At 41.5% G+C, this 18,483-nt stretch overlaps 1 protein-coding gene across 3 annotated transcripts in view; it reads right to left on the minus strand.

Annotated features, from left to right (window-relative positions):
- Positions 1 to 18,180, minus strand: part of tex14 (testis expressed 14, intercellular bridge forming factor) — a 72,918-nt gene extending 54,738 nt beyond the window's left edge. For all 3 annotated transcript variants that reach the window (XM_069165023.1, XM_069165022.1, XM_069165024.1), the window contains exons 1-4: positions 18,062 to 18,180; positions 17,847 to 17,961; positions 16,934 to 17,099; positions 16,069 to 16,196 (exon numbers count right to left, since the gene is read on the minus strand). In XM_069165023.1, coding sequence (XP_069021124.1) covers positions 16,069 to 16,196; positions 16,934 to 17,099; positions 17,847 to 17,961; positions 18,062 to 18,155 — 503 coding nt within the window. In that variant the 5' untranslated portion in view covers positions 18,156 to 18,180. The remainder of the gene's footprint in view (positions 1 to 16,068; positions 16,197 to 16,933; positions 17,100 to 17,846; positions 17,962 to 18,061) is intronic.
- Positions 18,181 to 18,483: the final 303 nt, after the last annotated feature.

An 18,483-nucleotide genomic window follows, 5' to 3' on the forward strand; every position in this document is an offset into this window, starting at 1 on the left:
TTACTCTATTACACTCTATTAGACTCTTTTAGACTCTCTGTTAGACTCTCTGTTAGACTCTATTGGACTCTCTATTAGACTCTCTATTGGACTCTATTAGACTCTGTTAGACTCTCTATTAGACTGTTAGACTCTCTATTATACTCTGTTAGACTCTGTTACTCTTTGTTAGACTCTCTGTTAGACTCTGTGTTATACTCTCTATTAGACTCTGTTAGACTCTGTTAGACTCTCTGTTAAACCCTCTGTTAGACTCTCTGTTAGACTCTCTATTAGACTCTCTGTTAGACCCTCTGTTAAACCCTCTGTTAGACTCTCTATCAGACTCTCTGTTAGACCCTCTGTTAAACCCTCTGTTAGACTCTCTATTAGACTCTCTATTAGACTCTCTATTAGACTCTGTTAGACTCTCTGTTAAACTCTGTTAGACTCTGTTCGACTCTATATTAGACTATGTCCGACTCTCTGTTAAACTCTCTGTTAGACCCTCTGTTAGACTCTCTATTAGACTATATTACACTCTATTATACTATTTTAGACTCTCTATTAGACTCTGTTAGACTCTCTGTTAGACTCTATTAGACTCTCTATTAGACTCTGTTAGACTCTCTATTAGACTCTCTGTTAGACTCTGTTAGGCTCCGTTAGGCTCTGTTAGACTCTCTATTAGACCCTCTGTTAGACCCTCTATTAGACTCTCTGTTAGACTCGGTTATACTCTCTGTTAGACTCAGTTATACTCTCTGTTAGGCTCTGTTAGACTCTGTTAGACCCTCTGTTAGACTCTCTATTAGACTCTCTATTAGACTCTCTGTTGGACCCTCTGTTAGACTCTCTGGTAGACTCTCTGTTAGACTCTCTATTAGACTCTCTGTTAGACCCTCTGTTAGACTCTCTATTAGACTCTATTAGACTCTGTTAGACTCTCTGTTAGACCCTCTGTTAGACCCTCTGTTGAACCCTCTGTCAGACCCTCTGTTAGACTCTATGTTAGACTCTATGTTAGACTCTGTCAGACTCTCTGTTAGACTCTCTGTTAGACCATCTGTTAGACTCTCTGTCAGACTCTCTGTAAGACTCTCTGTTAGACTCTGTTAGACCCTCTGTTAGACTCTCTATTAGACTCTCTATTAGACTCTGTTAGACTCTATTAGACTCTCTATTAGACTGTTAGACTCTCTATTAGACTCTGTTAGACTCTCTGTTAAACTCTCTGTTAGACTCTGTTAGACTATGTTAGACTCTCTGTTAAACTCTCTGTTAGACTCTGTTAGACTATGTTAGACTCTCTGTTAGACTCTGTTAAACTCTCTGTTAGACTCTGTTCGACTCTCTATTAGACTCTGTTCGACTCTCTGTTAGACTCTCTGTTAGACTCTGTTCGACTCTCTATTAGACTCTGTTAGACTCTCTGTTAGACTATGTTAGACTCTCTGTTAGACTCTCTATTAGACTGTTAGACTCTCTATTAGACTCTCTGTTAGACTATGTTAGACTCTCTGTTAGACTCTCTATTAGACCCTCTGTTAGACCCTCTATTAGACTCTCTGTTAGACTCGGTTATACTCTCTGTTAGACCCTCTGTTAGACTCTCTGTTAGACCCTCTGTTAGACTCTCTGTTGGACCCTCTGTTAGACTCTCTATTAGACTCTGTTAGACTCTCTGTCAGACTCTCTCTTAGACTCTCTGTTAGACTCTCTGTCAGACTCTCTGTCAGACTCTCTGTTAGACTCTGTTAGACTATGTTAGACTCTCTGTTAAACTCTCTGTTAGACTCTGTTAGACTATGTTAGACTCTCTGTTAGACTCTGTTAAACTCTCTGTTAGACTCTGTTCGACTCTCTATTAGACTCTGTTAGACTCTCTGTTAGACTCTCTGTTAGACTCTGTTCGACTCTCTATTAGACTCTGTTAGACTCTCTGTTAGACTCTCTGTTAGACTCTGTTCGACTTTCTATTAGACTCTATTACACTCTATTAGACTATTTTAGACTCTCTATTAGACTCTGTTAGACTCTCTGTTAGACTCTATTAGACTCTCTATTAGACTGTTAGACTCTCTATTAGACTCTCTGTTAGACTATGTTAGACTCTCTGTTAGACTCTCTATTAGACCCTCTGTTAGACCCTCTATTAGACTCTCTGTTAGACTCGGTTATACTCTCTGTTAGACCCTCTGTTAGACTCTCTGTTAGACCCTCTGTTAGACTCTCTGTTGGACTCTCTGTTAGACCCTCTGTTAGACTCTCTATTAGACTCTGTTAGACTCTCTGTCAGACTCTCTCTTAGACTCTCTGTTAGACTCTCTGTCAGACTCTCTGTCAGACTCTCTGTTAGATTCCGTTAGACCCTCTGTTAGACTCTCTGTTAGACTCTGTTAGACTCTCTGGTTGACTCTCTGGTAGACTCTCTATTGGACACTCTGTTAGACTCTCTGTTAGACCCTCTGTTGGACTCTCTGTTAGACCCTCTGTTAGACTCTCTATTAGACTCTGTTAGACTCTCTTTTAGACCCTCTGTTAGACCCTCTGTTAGACCCTCTGTTAGACTCTCTATTAGACTCTCTATTAGACTCTGTTAGACTCTCTGTTAGACTCTCTGTTAAACTCTCTATTAGACTCTGTTAGACTCTGTTAGACTCTCTGTTAGACTGTTAGACTCTCTTTTAAACTCTCTGTTAGACTCTCTGTTAGACTCTGTTAGACTCTCTATTAGACTCTCTATTAGACCCTCTGTTAGACCCTCTATTAGACTCTCTGTTAGACTCGGTTATACTCTCTGTTAGACCCTCTGTTAGACTCTCTATTAGACTCTCTGATAGACCCTCTGTTAGACTCTCTGTCAGACCCTCTGTTAGACTCTCTGTTAGACCCTCTGTTAGACTCTCTGTTGGACTCTCTATTAGACCCTCTGTTAGACTCTCTATTAGACTCTGTTAGACTCTCTGTTAGACTCTCTTTTAGACCCTCTGTTAGACCCTCTGTTAGACCCTCTGTTAGACTCTCTATAAGACTCTGTTGGACTCTCTGTTAGACTCTCTGTTAGACTCTCTATTAGACTCTGTTAGACTCTCTGTTAGACTGTTAGACTCTCTGTTAAACTCTCTGTTAGACTCTCTATTAGACTCTCTATTAGACTCTCTGTTAGACCCTCTGTTAGACCCTCTGTTAGACCCTCTGTTAGACTCTCTGTTAGACTCTCTATTAGACTCTCTATTAGACTCTCTGTTAGACTCTCTATTAGACTCTCTGTTAGACCCTCTGTTAGACTCTGTTAGACTCTCTGTTAAACTCTGTTAGACTCTCTGTTAGACCCTCTGTTAGACTCTCTATTAGACTCTCTATTAGACCCTGTTAGACCCTCTGTTAGACTCTCTATTAGACTCTGTTAGACTCTCTATTAGACTCTCTGTTAGATTTTCTTTTAGACCCTCTGTTAGACCCTCTGTTAGACTCTCTATTAGACTCTCTGTTAGACTCTCTATTAGACTCTCTGTTAGATTCTCTTTTAGACCCTCTGTTAGACCCTCTATTAGACTCTCTGTTAGACTCGGTTATACTCTCTGTTAGACCCTCTGTTAGACTCTCTGTTAGACCCTCTGTTAGACTCTCTGTTGGACTCTCTGTTAGACCCTCTGTTAGACTCTCTATTAGACTCTGTTAGACTCTCTGTCAGACTCTCTCTTAGACTCTCTGTTAGACTCTCTGTCAGACTCTCTGTCAGACTCTCTGTTAGACTCTGTTAGACTATGTTAGACTCTCTGTTAAACTCTCTGTTAGACTCTGTTAGACTATGTTAGACTCTCTGTTAGACTCTGTTAAACTCTCTGTTAGACTCTGTTCGACTCTCTATTAGACTCTGTTAGACTCTCTGTTAGACTCTCTGTTAGACTCTGTTCGACTCTCTATTAGACTCTGTTAGACTCTCTGTTAGACTCTCTGTTAGACTCTGTTCGACTTTCTATTAGACTCTATTACACTCTATTAGACTATTTTAGACTCTCTATTAGACTCTGTTAGACTCTCTGTTAGACTCTATTAGACTCTCTATTAGACTGTTAGACTCTCTATTAGACTCTCTGTTAGACTATGTTAGACTCTCTGTTAGACTCTCTATTAGACCCTCTGTTAGACCCTCTATTAGACTCTCTGTTAGACTCGGTTATACTCTCTGTTAGACCCTCTGTTAGACTCTCTGTTAGACCCTCTGTTAGACTCTCTGTTGGACTCTCTGTTAGACCCTCTGTTAGACTCTCTATTAGACTCTGTTAGACTCTCTGTCAGACTCTCTCTTAGACTCTCTGTTAGACTCTCTGTCAGACTCTCTGTCAGACTCTCTGTTAGATTCCGTTAGACCCTCTGTTAGACTCTCTGTTAGACTCTGTTAGACTCTCTGGTTGACTCTCTGGTAGACTCTCTATTGGACACTCTGTTAGACTCTCTGTTAGACCCTCTGTTGGACTCTCTGTTAGACCCTCTGTTAGACTCTCTATTAGACTCTGTTAGACTCTCTTTTAGACCCTCTGTTAGACCCTCTGTTAGACCCTCTGTTAGACTCTCTATTAGACTCTCTATTAGACTCTGTTAGACTCTCTGTTAGACTCTCTGTTAAACTCTCTATTAGACTCTGTTAGACTCTGTTAGACTCTCTGTTAGACTGTTAGACTCTCTTTTAAACTCTCTGTTAGACTCTCTGTTAGACTCTGTTAGACTCTCTATTAGACTCTCTATTAGACCCTCTGTTAGACCCTCTATTAGACTCTCTGTTAGACTCGGTTATACTCTCTGTTAGACCCTCTGTTAGACTCTCTATTAGACTCTCTGATAGACCCTCTGTTAGACTCTCTGTCAGACCCTCTGTTAGACTCTCTGTTAGACCCTCTGTTAGACTCTCTGTTGGACTCTCTGTTAGACCCTCTGTTAGACTCTCTATTAGACTCTGTTAGACTCTCTGTTAGACTCTCTTTTAGACCCTCTGTTAGACCCTCTGTTAGACCCTCTGTTAGACTCTCTATAAGACTCTGTTGGACTCTCTGTTAGACTCTCTGTTAGACTCTCTATTAGACTCTGTTAGACTCTCTGTTAGACTGTTAGACTCTCTGTTAAACTCTCTGTTAGACTCTCTATTAGACTCTCTATTAGACTCTCTGTTAGACCCTCTGTTAGACCCTCTGTTAGACCCTCTGTTAGACTCTCTGTTAGACTCTCTATTAGACTCTCTATTAGACTCTCTGTTAGACTCTCTATTAGACTCTCTGTTAGACCCTCTGTTAGACTCTCTGTTAGACTCTGTTAGACTCTCTGTTAAACTCTGTTAGACTCTCTGTTAGACCCTCTGTTAGACTCTCTATTAGACTCTCTATTAGACCCTCTGTTAGACCCTCTGTTAGACTCTCTATTAGACTCTGTTAGACTCTCTATTAGACTCTCTGTTAGATTTTCTTTTAGACCCTCTGTTAGACCCTCTGTTAGACTCTCTATTAGACTCTCTGTTAGATTCTCTTTTAGACCCTCTGTTAGACCCTCTGTTAGACTCTCTATTAGACTCTGTTAGACTCTCTGTTAAACTCTGTTAGACTGTTAGACTCTCTGTTAAACTCTGTTAGACTCTATTAGACTCTGTTAAACTCTCTGTTAGACTTTTTTCGACTCTCTATTAGACTCTGTTAGACTCTCTGTTAGACTCTATTAGACTCTATTAGACTCTCTATTAGATTGTTAGACTCTCTATTAGACTCTCTGTTAGACTATGTTAGACTCTCTGTTAGACTCTCTATTAGACCCTCTGTTAGACCCTCTATTAGACTCTCTGTTAGACTCGGTTATACTCTCTGTTAGACCCTCTGTTAGACTCTCTATTAGACTCTCTGTTAGACCCTCTGTTAGACTCTCTGTTGGACTCTATGTTAGACCCTCTGTTAGACTCTCTATTAGACTCTGTTAGACTCTCTGTCAGACTCTCTGTTAGACTCTCTGTCAGACTCTCTGTCAGACCCTCTGTTAGACTCTCTGTTAGACTCTGTTAGACTCTCTGGTTGACTCTCTGGTAGACTCTCTATTGGACACTCTGTTAGACTCTCTGTTAGACCCTCTGTTAGACCCTCTGTTGAACCCTCTGTCAGACTCTCTGTTAGACCCTCTGTTAGACTCTATGTTAGACTCTGTCAGACTCTCTGTCAGACTCTCTGTTAGACTCTCTGTTAGACCATCTGTTAGACTCTCTGTCAGACTCTCTGTAAGACTCTCTGTTAGACTCTGTTAGACCCTCTGTTAGACTCTCTATTAGACTCTCTATTAGACTCTGTTAGACTCTATTAGACTCTCTATTAGACTGTTAGACTCTCTATTAGACTCTCTGTTAGACTCTGTTCGACTCTCTGTTAGACTCTGTTAGACTCTCTGTTAAACTCTCTGTTAGACTCTGTTAGACTATGTTAGACTCTCTGTTAAACTCTCTGTTAGACTCTGTTAGACTATGTTAGACTCTCTGTTAGACTCTGTTAAACTCTCTGTTAGACTCTGTTCGACTCTCTATTAGACTCTGTTAGACTCTCTGTTAGACTCTCTGTTAGACTCTGTTCGACTCTCTATTAGACTCTGTTAGACTCTCTGTTAGACTCTCTGTTAGACTCTGTTCGACTTTCTATTAGACTCTATTACACTCTATTAGACTATTTTAGACTCTCTATTAGACTCTGTTAGACTCTCTGTTAGACTCTATTAGACTCTCTATTAGACTGTTAGACTCTCTATTAGACTCTCTGTTAGACTATGTTAGACTCTCTGTTAGACTCTCTATTAGACCCTCTGTTAGACCCTCTATTAGACTCTCTGTTAGACTCGGTTATACTCTCTGTTAGACCCTCTGTTAGACTCTCTGTTAGACCCTCTGTTAGACTCTCTGTTGGACTCTCTGTTAGACCCTCTGTTAGACTCTCTATTAGACTCTGTTAGACTCTCTGTCAGACTCTCTCTTAGACTCTCTGTTAGACTCTCTGTCAGACTCTCTGTCAGACTCTCTGTTAGATTCCGTTAGACCCTCTGTTAGACTCTCTGTTAGACTCTGTTAGACTCTCTGGTTGACTCTCTGGTAGACTCTCTATTGGACACTCTGTTAGACTCTCTGTTAGACCCTCTGTTGGACTCTCTGTTAGACCCTCTGTTAGACTCTCTATTAGACTCTGTTAGACTCTCTTTTAGACCCTCTGTTAGACCCTCTGTTAGACCCTCTGTTAGACTCTCTATTAGACTCTCTATTAGACTCTGTTAGACTCTCTGTTAGACTCTCTGTTAAACTCTCTATTAGACTCTGTTAGACTCTGTTAGACTCTCTGTTAGACTGTTAGACTCTCTTTTAAACTCTCTGTTAGACTCTCTGTTAGACTCTGTTAGACTCTCTATTAGACTCTCTATTAGACCCTCTGTTAGACCCTCTATTAGACTCTCTGTTAGACTCGGTTATACTCTCTGTTAGACCCTCTGTTAGACTCTCTATTAGACTCTCTGATAGACCCTCTGTTAGACTCTCTGTCAGACCCTCTGTTAGACTCTCTGTTAGACCCTCTGTTAGACTCTCTGTTGGACTCTCTGTTAGACCCTCTGTTAGACTCTCTATTAGACTCTGTTAGACTCTCTGTTAGACTCTCTTTTAGACCCTCTGTTAGACCCTCTGTTAGACCCTCTGTTAGACTCTCTATAAGACTCTGTTGGACTCTCTGTTAGACTCTCTGTTAGACTCTCTATTAGACTCTGTTAGACTCTCTGTTAGACTGTTAGACTCTCTGTTAAACTCTCTGTTAGACTCTCTATTAGACTCTCTATTAGACTCTCTGTTAGACCCTCTGTTAGACCCTCTGTTAGACCCTCTGTTAGACTCTCTGTTAGACTCTCTATTAGACTCTCTATTAGACTCTCTGTTAGACTCTCTATTAGACTCTCTGTTAGACCCTCTGTTAGACTCTCTGTTAGACTCTGTTAGACTCTCTGTTAAACTCTGTTAGACTCTCTGTTAGACCCTCTGTTAGACTCTCTATTAGACTCTCTATTAGACCCTCTGTTAGACCCTCTGTTAGACTCTCTATTAGACTCTGTTAGACTCTCTATTAGACTCTCTGTTAGATTTTCTTTTAGACCCTCTGTTAGACCCTCTGTTAGACTCTCTATTAGACTCTCTGTTAGACTCTCTATTAGACTCTCTGTTAGATTCTCTTTTAGACCCTCTGTTAGACCCTCTGTTAGACTCTCTATTAGACTCTGTTAGACTCTCTGTTAAACTCTGTTAGACTGTTAGACTCTCTGTTAAACTCTGTTAGACTCTATTAGACTCTGTTAAACTCTCTGTTAGACTTTTTTCGACTCTCTATTAGACTCTGTTAGACTCTCTGTTAGACTCTATTAGACTCTATTAGACTCTCTATTAGATTGTTAGACTCTCTATTAGACTCTCTGTTAGACTATGTTAGACTCTCTGTTAGACTCTCTATTAGACCCTCTGTTAGACCCTCTATTAGACTCTCTGTTAGACTCGGTTATACTCTCTGTTAGACCCTCTGTTAGACTCTCTATTAGACTCTCTGTTAGACCCTCTGTTAGACTCTCTGTTGGACTCTATGTTAGACCCTCTGTTAGACTCTCTATTAGACTCTGTTAGACTCTCTGTCAGACTCTCTGTTAGACTCTCTGTCAGACTCTCTGTCAGACCCTCTGTTAGACTCTCTGTTAGACTCTGTTAGACTCTCTGGTTGACTCTCTGGTAGACTCTCTATTGGACACTCTGTTAGACTCTCTGTTAGACCCTCTGTTAGACCCTCTATTGAACCCTCTGTCAGACTCTCTGTTAGACCCTCTGTTAGACTCTATGTTAGACTCTGTCAGACTCTCTGTCAGACTCTCTGTTAGACTCTCTGTTAGACCATCTGTTAGACTCTCTGTCAGACTCTCTGTAAGACTCTCTGTTAGACTCTGTTAGACCCTCTGTTAGACTCTCTATTAGACTCTCTATTAGACTCTGTTAGACTCTATTAGACTCTCTATTAGACTGTTAGACTCTCTATTAGACTCTCTGTTAGACTCTGTTCGACTCTCTGTTAGACTCTGTTAGACTCTCTGTTAAACTCTCTGTTAGACTCTGTTAGACTATGTTAGACTCTCTGTTAGACTCTCTGTTAGACTCTGTTAGACTCTCTGGTTGACTCTCTGGTAGACTCTCTATTGGACACTCTGTTAGACCCTCTGTTAGACCCTCTATTAGACTCTGTTAGACTCTCTGTTAGACTCTCTGTTAAACTCTCTGTTAGACTCTCTGTTAGACTCTCTATTAGACTCTGTTAGACTCTCTATTAGACTCTCTGTTAGACTCGGTTATACTCTCTGTTAGACTCTGTTAGACTCTCTGTTAGGCTCTGTTAGACCCTCTGTTAGACTCTCTGGTAGACTCTCTGTTGGACCCTCTGTTAGACTCTCTGGTAGACTCTCTGTTAGACTCTCTATTAGACTCTCTGTTAGACTCTCTGTTAGACCCTCTGTTAGACTCTCTGTAAGACTCTCTGTAAGACTCTGTTAGACTCTCTGTTAGACTCTCTATGAGACTCTCTGTTAGACTCTCTTTTAGACCCTCTGTTAGACCCTCTGTTAGACTCTCTATTAGACTCTGTTAGACTCTCTATTAGACTCTGTTAGATTCTCTTTCAGACCCTCTGTTAGACCCTCTGTTAGACTCTCTATTAGACTCTGTTAGACTCTCTGTTAAACTCTGCTAGACTCTGTTAGACTCTCTGTTAAACTCTGTTAGAATCTATTAGACTCTGTTAAACTCTGTTAGACTCTGTTAGACTCTCTGTTAGACTCTCTGTTAGACTCTGTTAGACTCTCTATTAGACTCTGTTAGACTCTCTGTTAAACCCTCTGTTAGACTCTCTGTTAGACTCTCTATTAGACTCTCTATTAGACCCTCTGTTAGACCCTCTGTTAGACTCTCTATTAGACTCTGTTAGACTCTCTGTTAAACTATGTTAGACTCTATTAGACTCTGTTAAACTCTCTGTTAAACCCTCTGTTAGACTCTCTGTTAGACTCTCTATTAGACTCTCTATTAGACTCTCTATTAGACCCTCTGTTAGACTCTCTATTAGACTCTGTTAGACTCTCTGTTAAACTATGTTAGACTCTATTAGACTCTGTTAAACTCTCTGTTAGACTCTGTTAGACTCTCTGTTAAACCCTCTGTTAGACTCTCTGTTAGACTCTCTATAAGACTCTGTTGGACTCTCTGTTAGACTCTCTGTTAGACTCTCTATTAGACTCTGTTAGACTCTCTGTTAGACTGTTAGACTCTCTGTTAAACTCTCTGTTAGACTCTCTATTAGACTCTCTATTAGACTCTCTGTTAGACCCTCTGTTAGACCCTCTGTTAGACCCTCTGTTAGACTCTCTGTTAGACTCTCTATTAGACTCTCTATTAGACTCTCTGTTAGACTCTCTATTAGACTCTCTGTTAGACCCTCTGTTAGACTCTCTGTTAGACTCTGTTAGACTCTCTGTTAAACTCTGTTAGACTCTCTGTTAGACCCTCTGTTAGACTCTCTATTAGACTCTCTATTAGACCCTCTGTTAGACCCTCTGTTAGACTCTCTATTAGACTCTGTTAGACTCTCTATTAGACTCTCTGTTAGATTTTCTTTTAGACCCTCTGTTAGACCCTCTGTTAGACTCTCTATTAGACTCTCTGTTAGACTCTCTATTAGACTCTCTGTTAGATTCTCTTTTAGACCCTCTGTTAGACCCTCTGTTAGACTCTCTATTAGACTCTGTTAGACTCTCTGTTAAACTCTGTTAGACTGTTAGACTCTCTGTTAAACTCTGTTAGACTCTATTAGACTCTGTTAAACTCTCTGTTAGACTTTTTTCGACTCTCTATTAGACTCTGTTAGACTCTCTGTTAGACTCTATTAGACTCTATTAGACTCTCTATTAGATTGTTAGACTCTCTATTAGACTCTCTGTTAGACTATGTTAGACTCTCTGTTAGACTCTCTATTAGACCCTCTGTTAGACCCTCTATTAGACTCTCTGTTAGACTCGGTTATACTCTCTGTTAGACCCTCTGTTAGACTCTCTATTAGACTCTCTGTTAGACCCTCTGTTAGACTCTCTGTTGGACTCTATGTTAGACCCTCTGTTAGACTCTCTATTAGACTCTGTTAGACTCTCTGTCAGACTCTCTGTTAGACTCTCTGTCAGACTCTCTGTCAGACCCTCTGTTAGACTCTCTGTTAGACTCTGTTAGACTCTCTGGTTGACTCTCTGGTAGACTCTCTATTGGACACTCTGTTAGACTCTCTGTTAGACCCTCTGTTAGACCCTCTGTTGAACCCTCTGTCAGACTCTCTGTTAGACCCTCTGTTAGACTCTATGTTAGACTCTGTCAGACTCTCTGTCAGACTCTCTGTTAGACTCTCTGTTAGACCATCTGTTAGACTCTCTGTCAGACTCTCTGTAAGACTCTCTGTTAGACTCTGTTAGACCCTCTGTTAGACTCTCTATTAGACTCTCTATTAGACTCTGTTAGACTCTATTAGACTCTCTATTAGACTGTTAGACTCTCTATTAGACTCTCTGTTAGACTCTGTTCGACTCTCTGTTAGACTCTGTTAGACTCTCTGTTAAACTCTCTGTTAGACTCTGTTAGACTATGTTAGACTCTCTGTTAGACTCTCTGTTAGACTCTGTTAGACTCTCTGGTTGACTCTCTGGTAGACTCTCTATTGGACACTCTGTTAGACCCTCTGTTAGACCCTCTATTAGACTCTGTTAGACTCTCTGTTAGACTCTCTGTTAAACTCTCTGTTAGACTCTCTGTTAGACTCTCTATTAGACTCTGTTAGACTCTCTATTAGACTCTCTGTTAGACTCGGTTATACTCTCTGTTAGACTCTGTTAGACTCTCTGTTAGGCTCTGTTAGACCCTCTGTTAGACTCTCTGGTAGACTCTCTGTTGGACCCTCTGTTAGACTCTCTGGTAGACTCTCTGTTAGACTCTCTATTAGACTCTCTGTTAGACTCTCTGTTAGACCCTCTGTTAGACTCTCTGTAAGACTCTCTGTAAGACTCTGTTAGACTCTCTGTTAGACTCTCTATGAGACTCTCTGTTAGACTCTCTTTTAGACCCTCTGTTAGACCCTCTGTTAGACTCTCTATTAGACTCTGTTAGACTCTCTATTAGACTCTGTTAGATTCTCTTTCAGACCCTCTGTTAGACCCTCTGTTAGACTCTCTATTAGACTCTGTTAGACTCTCTGTTAAACTCTGCTAGACTCTGTTAGACTCTCTGTTAAACTCTGTTAGAATCTATTAGACTCTGTTAAACTCTGTTAGACTCTGTTAGACTCTCTGTTAGACTCTCTGTTAGACTCTGTTAGACTCTCTATTAGACTCTGTTAGACTCTCTGTTAAACCCTCTGTTAGACTCTCTGTTAGACTCTCTATTAGACTCTCTATTAGACCCTCTGTTAGACCCTCTGTTAGACTCTCTATTAGACTCTGTTAGACTCTCTGTTAAACTATGTTAGACTCTATTAGACTCTGTTAAACTCTCTGTTAAACCCTCTGTTAGACTCTCTGTTAGACTCTCTATTAGACTCTCTATTAGACTCTCTATTAGACCCTCTGTTAGACTCTCTATTAGACTCTGTTAGACTCTCTGTTAAACTATGTTAGACTCTATTAGACTCTGTTAAACTCTCTGTTAGACTCTGTTAGACTCTCTGTTAAACCCTCTGTTAGACTCTCTGTTAGACTCTCTGTTAGACTCTCTATTAGACTCTCTGTTAGACTCTCTGTTAGACCCTCTGTTAGACCCTCTGTTAGACTCTCTGTTAGACTCTGTTAGACTCTCTGTTAAACCCTCTGTTAGACTCTCTATTAGACTCTCTATTAGACTCCGTTAGACTCTCTGTTAAACTCTGTTAGACTCTCTATTAGACTCTGTTAGACTCTGTTAAACTCTCTGTTAGACTCTGTTCGACTCTCTATTAGACTCTATTACACTCTATTAGACTATTTTAGACTCTGTTAGACTCTCTGTTAGACTGTTAGACTCTCTGTCAGACTCTTTGTTAGACTCTCTATTAAACTCTCTGTCAGACTCTGTTAGACTCTCTGTTAGACTCTCTGTTAGACTCTCTATTAGACTCTCTATTAGACTCTCTATTAGACCCTCTGTTAGACCCTCTGTTAGACTCTCTATTAGACTCTGTTAGACTCTCTGTTAAACTATGTTAGACTCTATTAGACTCTGTTAAACTCTCTGTTAGACTCTGTTAGACTCTCTGTTAAACCCTCTGTTAGACTCTCTGTTAGACTCTCTGTTAGACTCTCTATTAGACTCTCTGTTAGACTCTCTGTTAGACCCTCTGTTAGACCCTCTGTTAGACTCTCTGTTAGACTCTGTTAGACTCTCTGTTAAACCCTCTGTTAGACTCTCTATTAGACTCTCTATTAGACTCTCTGTTAGACCCTCTGTTAGACTCTCTATTAGACTCTCTATTAGACTCCGTTAGACTCTCTGTTAAACTCTGTTAGACTCTCTATTAGACTGTGTTAGACTCTGTTAAACTCTCTGTTAGACTCTGTTCGACTCTCTATTAGACTCTATTACACTCTATTAGACTATTTTAGACTCTGTTAGACTCTCTGTTAGACTGTTAGACTCTCTGTCAGACTCTTTGTTAGACTCTCTATTAAACTCTCTGTCAGACTCTGTTAGACTCTCTGTTAGACTCTCTGTTAGACTCTCTGTTAGACCCTCTGTTAGACCCTCTGTTGGACTCTCTGTTAGACCCTCTGTTAGACCCTCTGTTAGACTCTCTTTTAGACCCTCTGTTAGACCCTCTGTTAGACTCTCTATTAGACTCTCTATTAGACTCTGTTAAACTCTCTGTTAGACTCTCTGTTAAACTCTCTATTAGACTCTGTTAGACTCTCTGTTAGACTCTCTATTAGACTCTGTTAAACTCTCTGTTAGACTCTCTGTTAAACTCTCTATTAGACTGTTAGACTCTCTGTCAGACTCTCTGTTAGACTGTTAGACTCTCTGTCAGACTCTGTTAGACTCTCTGTCAGACTCTTTGTTAGACTCTCTGTCAGACTCTCTGTAAGACTCTCTGTTAGACTCTCTGTCAGACTCTTTGTTAGACTCTCTGTCAGACTCTCTGTCAGACTCTCTATTAGACTCTGTTAGACTCTCTGTTAGACTCTCTGTTAGACTCTCTGTTAGACCCTCTGTTAGACTCTCTGTCAGACTCTTTGTTAGACTCTGTGTTAGACTCTCTGTCAGACTCTCTGTAAGACTCTCTGTTAGACTCCGTTAGACCCTCTGTTAGACTCTATGTTAGACTCTGTCAGACTCTCTGTCAGACTCTCTGTAAGACTCTGTTAGACTCTGTTAGACTCTCTGTTAGACTCTCTGTTAGACCCTCTGTTAGACTCTCTGTCAGACTCTTTGTTAGACTCTGTGTTAGACTCTCTGTCAGACTCTCTGTAAGACTCTCTGTTAGACTCCGTTAGACCCTCTGTTAGACTCTATGTTAGACTCTGTCAGACTCTCTGTCAGACTCTCTGTAAGACTCTCTGTAAGACTCTGTTAGACCCTCCGTTAGACTCTCTATTAGACTCTGTTAGACTCTCTGGTTGACTCTCTGGTAGACTCTCTATTGGACACTCTTGTTAGACTCTCTTTTAGACCCTCTGTTAGACCCTCTGTTAGACCCTCTTGTTAGACTCTCTTTTAGACCCTCTGTTAGACCCTCTGTTAGACCCTCTGTTAGACTCTCTATTAGACTCTGTTCGACTCTCTGTTAAACTCTCTATTAGACTCTGTTAGACTCTCTGTTAGACTGTTAGACTCTCTGTTAAAGTCTCTGTTAGACCCTCTATTAGACCCTCTGTTAGACCCTCTGTTAGACTCTCTATTAGACTCTCTATTAGACTCTGTTCGACTCTCTGTTAAACTCTGTTAGACTCTCTATTAGACTCTGTTCGACTCTGTTAAACTCTGTTAGACTCTGTTCGACTCTCTATTAGACTCTGTCAGACTCTCTGTTAAACTCTCTGTTAGACTCTCTATTAGACTCTGTCAGACTCTCTGTTAAACTCTCTGTTAGACTCTCTGCTAGACTCTGTTCGACTCTCTATTAGACTCTCTGTTAAACTCTCTGTTAGACTCTGTTCGACTCTCTATTACTCTCTGTTAGACTCTGTTCGACTCGCTATTAGACTCTGTTCCAACTCTCTATTAGACTGTTAGACTCTCTGTTAGACTCTGTTCGACTCTCTATTAGACTCTGTTAAACTCTGTTAGACTCTCTATTAGACTCTGTTAAACTCTGTTCGACTCTGTTAGACTCTCTATTAGACTCTGTTAAACTCTCTGTTCGACTCTCTATTAGACTCTGTTCGACTCTCTATTAGACTCTGTTAGACTGCTCTCTATTAGACTCTCTGTTAAGACTCTGTTCGACTCTCTATTAGACTCTGTTAGACTCTGTTAGACTCTCTTTTAGACCGTCTGTTAGACCCTCTGTTAGACTCTCTATTAGACTCTGTGTTAGACTCTGTTAGACTCTCTTTTAGACCCTCTGTTAGACCCTCTGTTAGACTCTCTATTAGACTGTTAGACTCTCTGTTAAACTCTCTGTTAGACTCTCTATTAGACTCTCTATTAGACTCTCTTTTAGACCCTCTGTTAGACCCTCTGTTAGACTCTCTATTAGACTCTGTGTTAGACTCTCTTTTAGACCCTCTGTTAGACCCTCTGTTAGACTCTCTATTAGACTGTTAGACTCTCTGTTAAACTCTCTGTTAGACTCTCTATTAGACTCTGTTAGACTCTCTGTTAGACTCTGTTAGACTCCATCAGAAAGTTCACACATCTGCTTTCTTTTGTACATTTTCTCAGCTGTTCTCTAATAAATTAAATTACGTAATGGTCAGGATGAAAGAACCCAAACAGACACTGAATAAGAAACCAAATGACGTGGTAGAGATATATGATGATGGTTCCCTGCAGCGTACCGTGATCTGATGCGTTCCAGCAGAGACAGCGGTGGTGTGGAGATGGAGACGCAGGACAGCGTGCTCACAGATGCTCTCTGACAGAGCTGCTGCATAGAGGACATACAGCTCTCCAGGAAGTCCTGCATCTACAGAGGAGGAGGAGGACGAGGAGGAGGATGAGGAGGAGGAAGACGAAGAGGAGGACGAGGAGGAGGAGGACGAGGAGGAGGACGAAGAGGAGGACGAGGAAGAGGAAGAGGACGAGGAGGAGGGGGAGGACGAGGAGGAAGAAGAGGAGGAGGATGAGGAGGAGGAAGACGAGGAGGAGGACGAAGAGGAAGAGGAGCTACAGCTTGACATCAGTGGAACATCCAGCAAACTGTAGTCACCTCCATCAGACACACTCACTTAGTGAACCACTTCCTGTCTGAGCATTTCTGTGACACATCATCATAACAACTGAATGATGTCAGATTCATGATTCATAAAACAATCTTCCTCCCCTGCTAATATCACTGTAACACATTCATCATCTCCATCCTCATTGTCCCTCACCAACACACCCAGGAACAGTATTGTGGTGTTGATTCTTCTTATCTGCACATCCTGGTTATTCGTTAGTGAGGTAACGTCTCATTATGACACTCAGGCGCAGCGTTGAATGGACATGAGACGTTGAGGATGGTGACAGACACCAGAGAGCAGGAACGTAGCTGCACACTGTTTAGGCTGCTTGTCAGTCAATCAGTCAGTTGACTCTAAAGGACTGCAGCCTCCGTGTCTCACTGGCTTCCTGTGATTTTATTAAAAGGGGCCCAGACGTTAGCGGGTGGGTTAATCTGAGTGACCGTCCCTGTGTCCCTGTGTCCCTGTGTGCACTGACCGCGGTCCTGCTGTCCTTCTGTGCACCTCTGAGCCAGTCGAAGGGCGTCCTGCCGTTTTCGTCGTGCAGTCTGAGATCTCCTCCAGCGTTCAGCAGGCCTCTCACCACCGAGGGGCTACAGGAGAACACGCCTGCATGCACGGGGGTGCTGCGGTCCGCACAGCGACTATAAACCAACAAACATCAACATGGTGTCTGACAGATATGGTTCTCCAGAGGTGGAACCACGGCCACGTTCACAAGATGTTCACGAGACGTTCATGATATGTTCCAATAATAGGAATGTCTTTCTGAGAATTATAACTTTTATATTTTTTATATATATATATATATATATATATATATATATATATAAACTTTACATTTTATGACATTTTTAACAATAGTTACAAACAGCTCTGCAGGTCTGTCATATTAAACCTGAAATGAGATTAGCATGAAATATTATGAATACAATATATATAATAATATTATCATGAATATTATGAATGAAACATTACTTAAATATATAGCAGGTGTACTGAAATATCAGCTGTGGCCTCCATCTGCTCTGAATCCTGAAATGTTGAGATGATCTCTTGATACATGAAACTGCTGACTGAGACTCTGCTGGCCTTCTTTCATCCACTCAGTGACATCACATTAAATGATGACTCATCAATATGCGCCTGCTGACTGGAGTGTTTTCCTGTTGTGTATATATATATGTATATATATATGTATATGTATATACAGTAACGTGTCCTGCTGATGGAACAACAAGCCGCTCACAGCTGAGACGATGAAGTCAGAGTGACATCATGACTTGTTGGTATTAGAGTTGCAGATGTTTTTTGACTGAGTCACCTACTCTTCCTTTTAAAGCAGAACCACTGCATCACTCTGAACTGGACCTCGGAGGTCCCAGACTTACTGGTTGGGGTCCGCTCCATAATGCAGGAGCAGCTCCGTCACCTTGGCGTGGCCCGACAGGGCAGCGCAGAACAGCGGCGTCTGCCCCAGGTGGTTCTCACAGTTCACCTCCACCCCTGTAGACACCAGGAGACACAGAACCGCCGGTTCACCATCACAGAGCGGACCGACCAGGTTCCTACCAGGACGCGGTCCGTGTCCACCAGGAATATGTACCCTTCTTCAGCAGCTTCTCCATCCGGCTCAGGTTCCTCTCCAGGGTGAAGCGGTGCAGCTGGGCGTGGTCCCCCCCCGTCCTCACCACACCCATATGGACCGGGCCGGGCAGCGCACACATCCTGGGCAGCAGCGTCCAGACCGACCCCCTCACCGACCCCCTCACCGACCCCCTCACCGACCCCCTGCACTTTAGGGAATAAATCCAGTGACTGAAGCGCTGGAACAAGAAGTCCTCCATTTTATTCATCTTCATGCTCAGACAGTAAATACACATTCAACTTTTATAGACAAAACATTTCATCGTTTATGAGGGAAATTCACCACATTGTGGAACAGACCATAATATCACATCTGTCCTCCTGATAGTATACAGTATATAGTATATAGTATATAGTATACAGTATATAGTATACAGTATA

Source organism: Embiotoca jacksoni, unplaced genomic scaffold (genome assembly GCF_022577435.1).
Source record: "Embiotoca jacksoni isolate LCO1_2020_lvr unplaced genomic scaffold, fEmbJac1.0.p SCAF_33, whole genome shotgun sequence".
Classification (NCBI taxonomy): Eukaryota; Metazoa; Chordata; class Actinopteri; family Embiotocidae; genus Embiotoca; species Embiotoca jacksoni.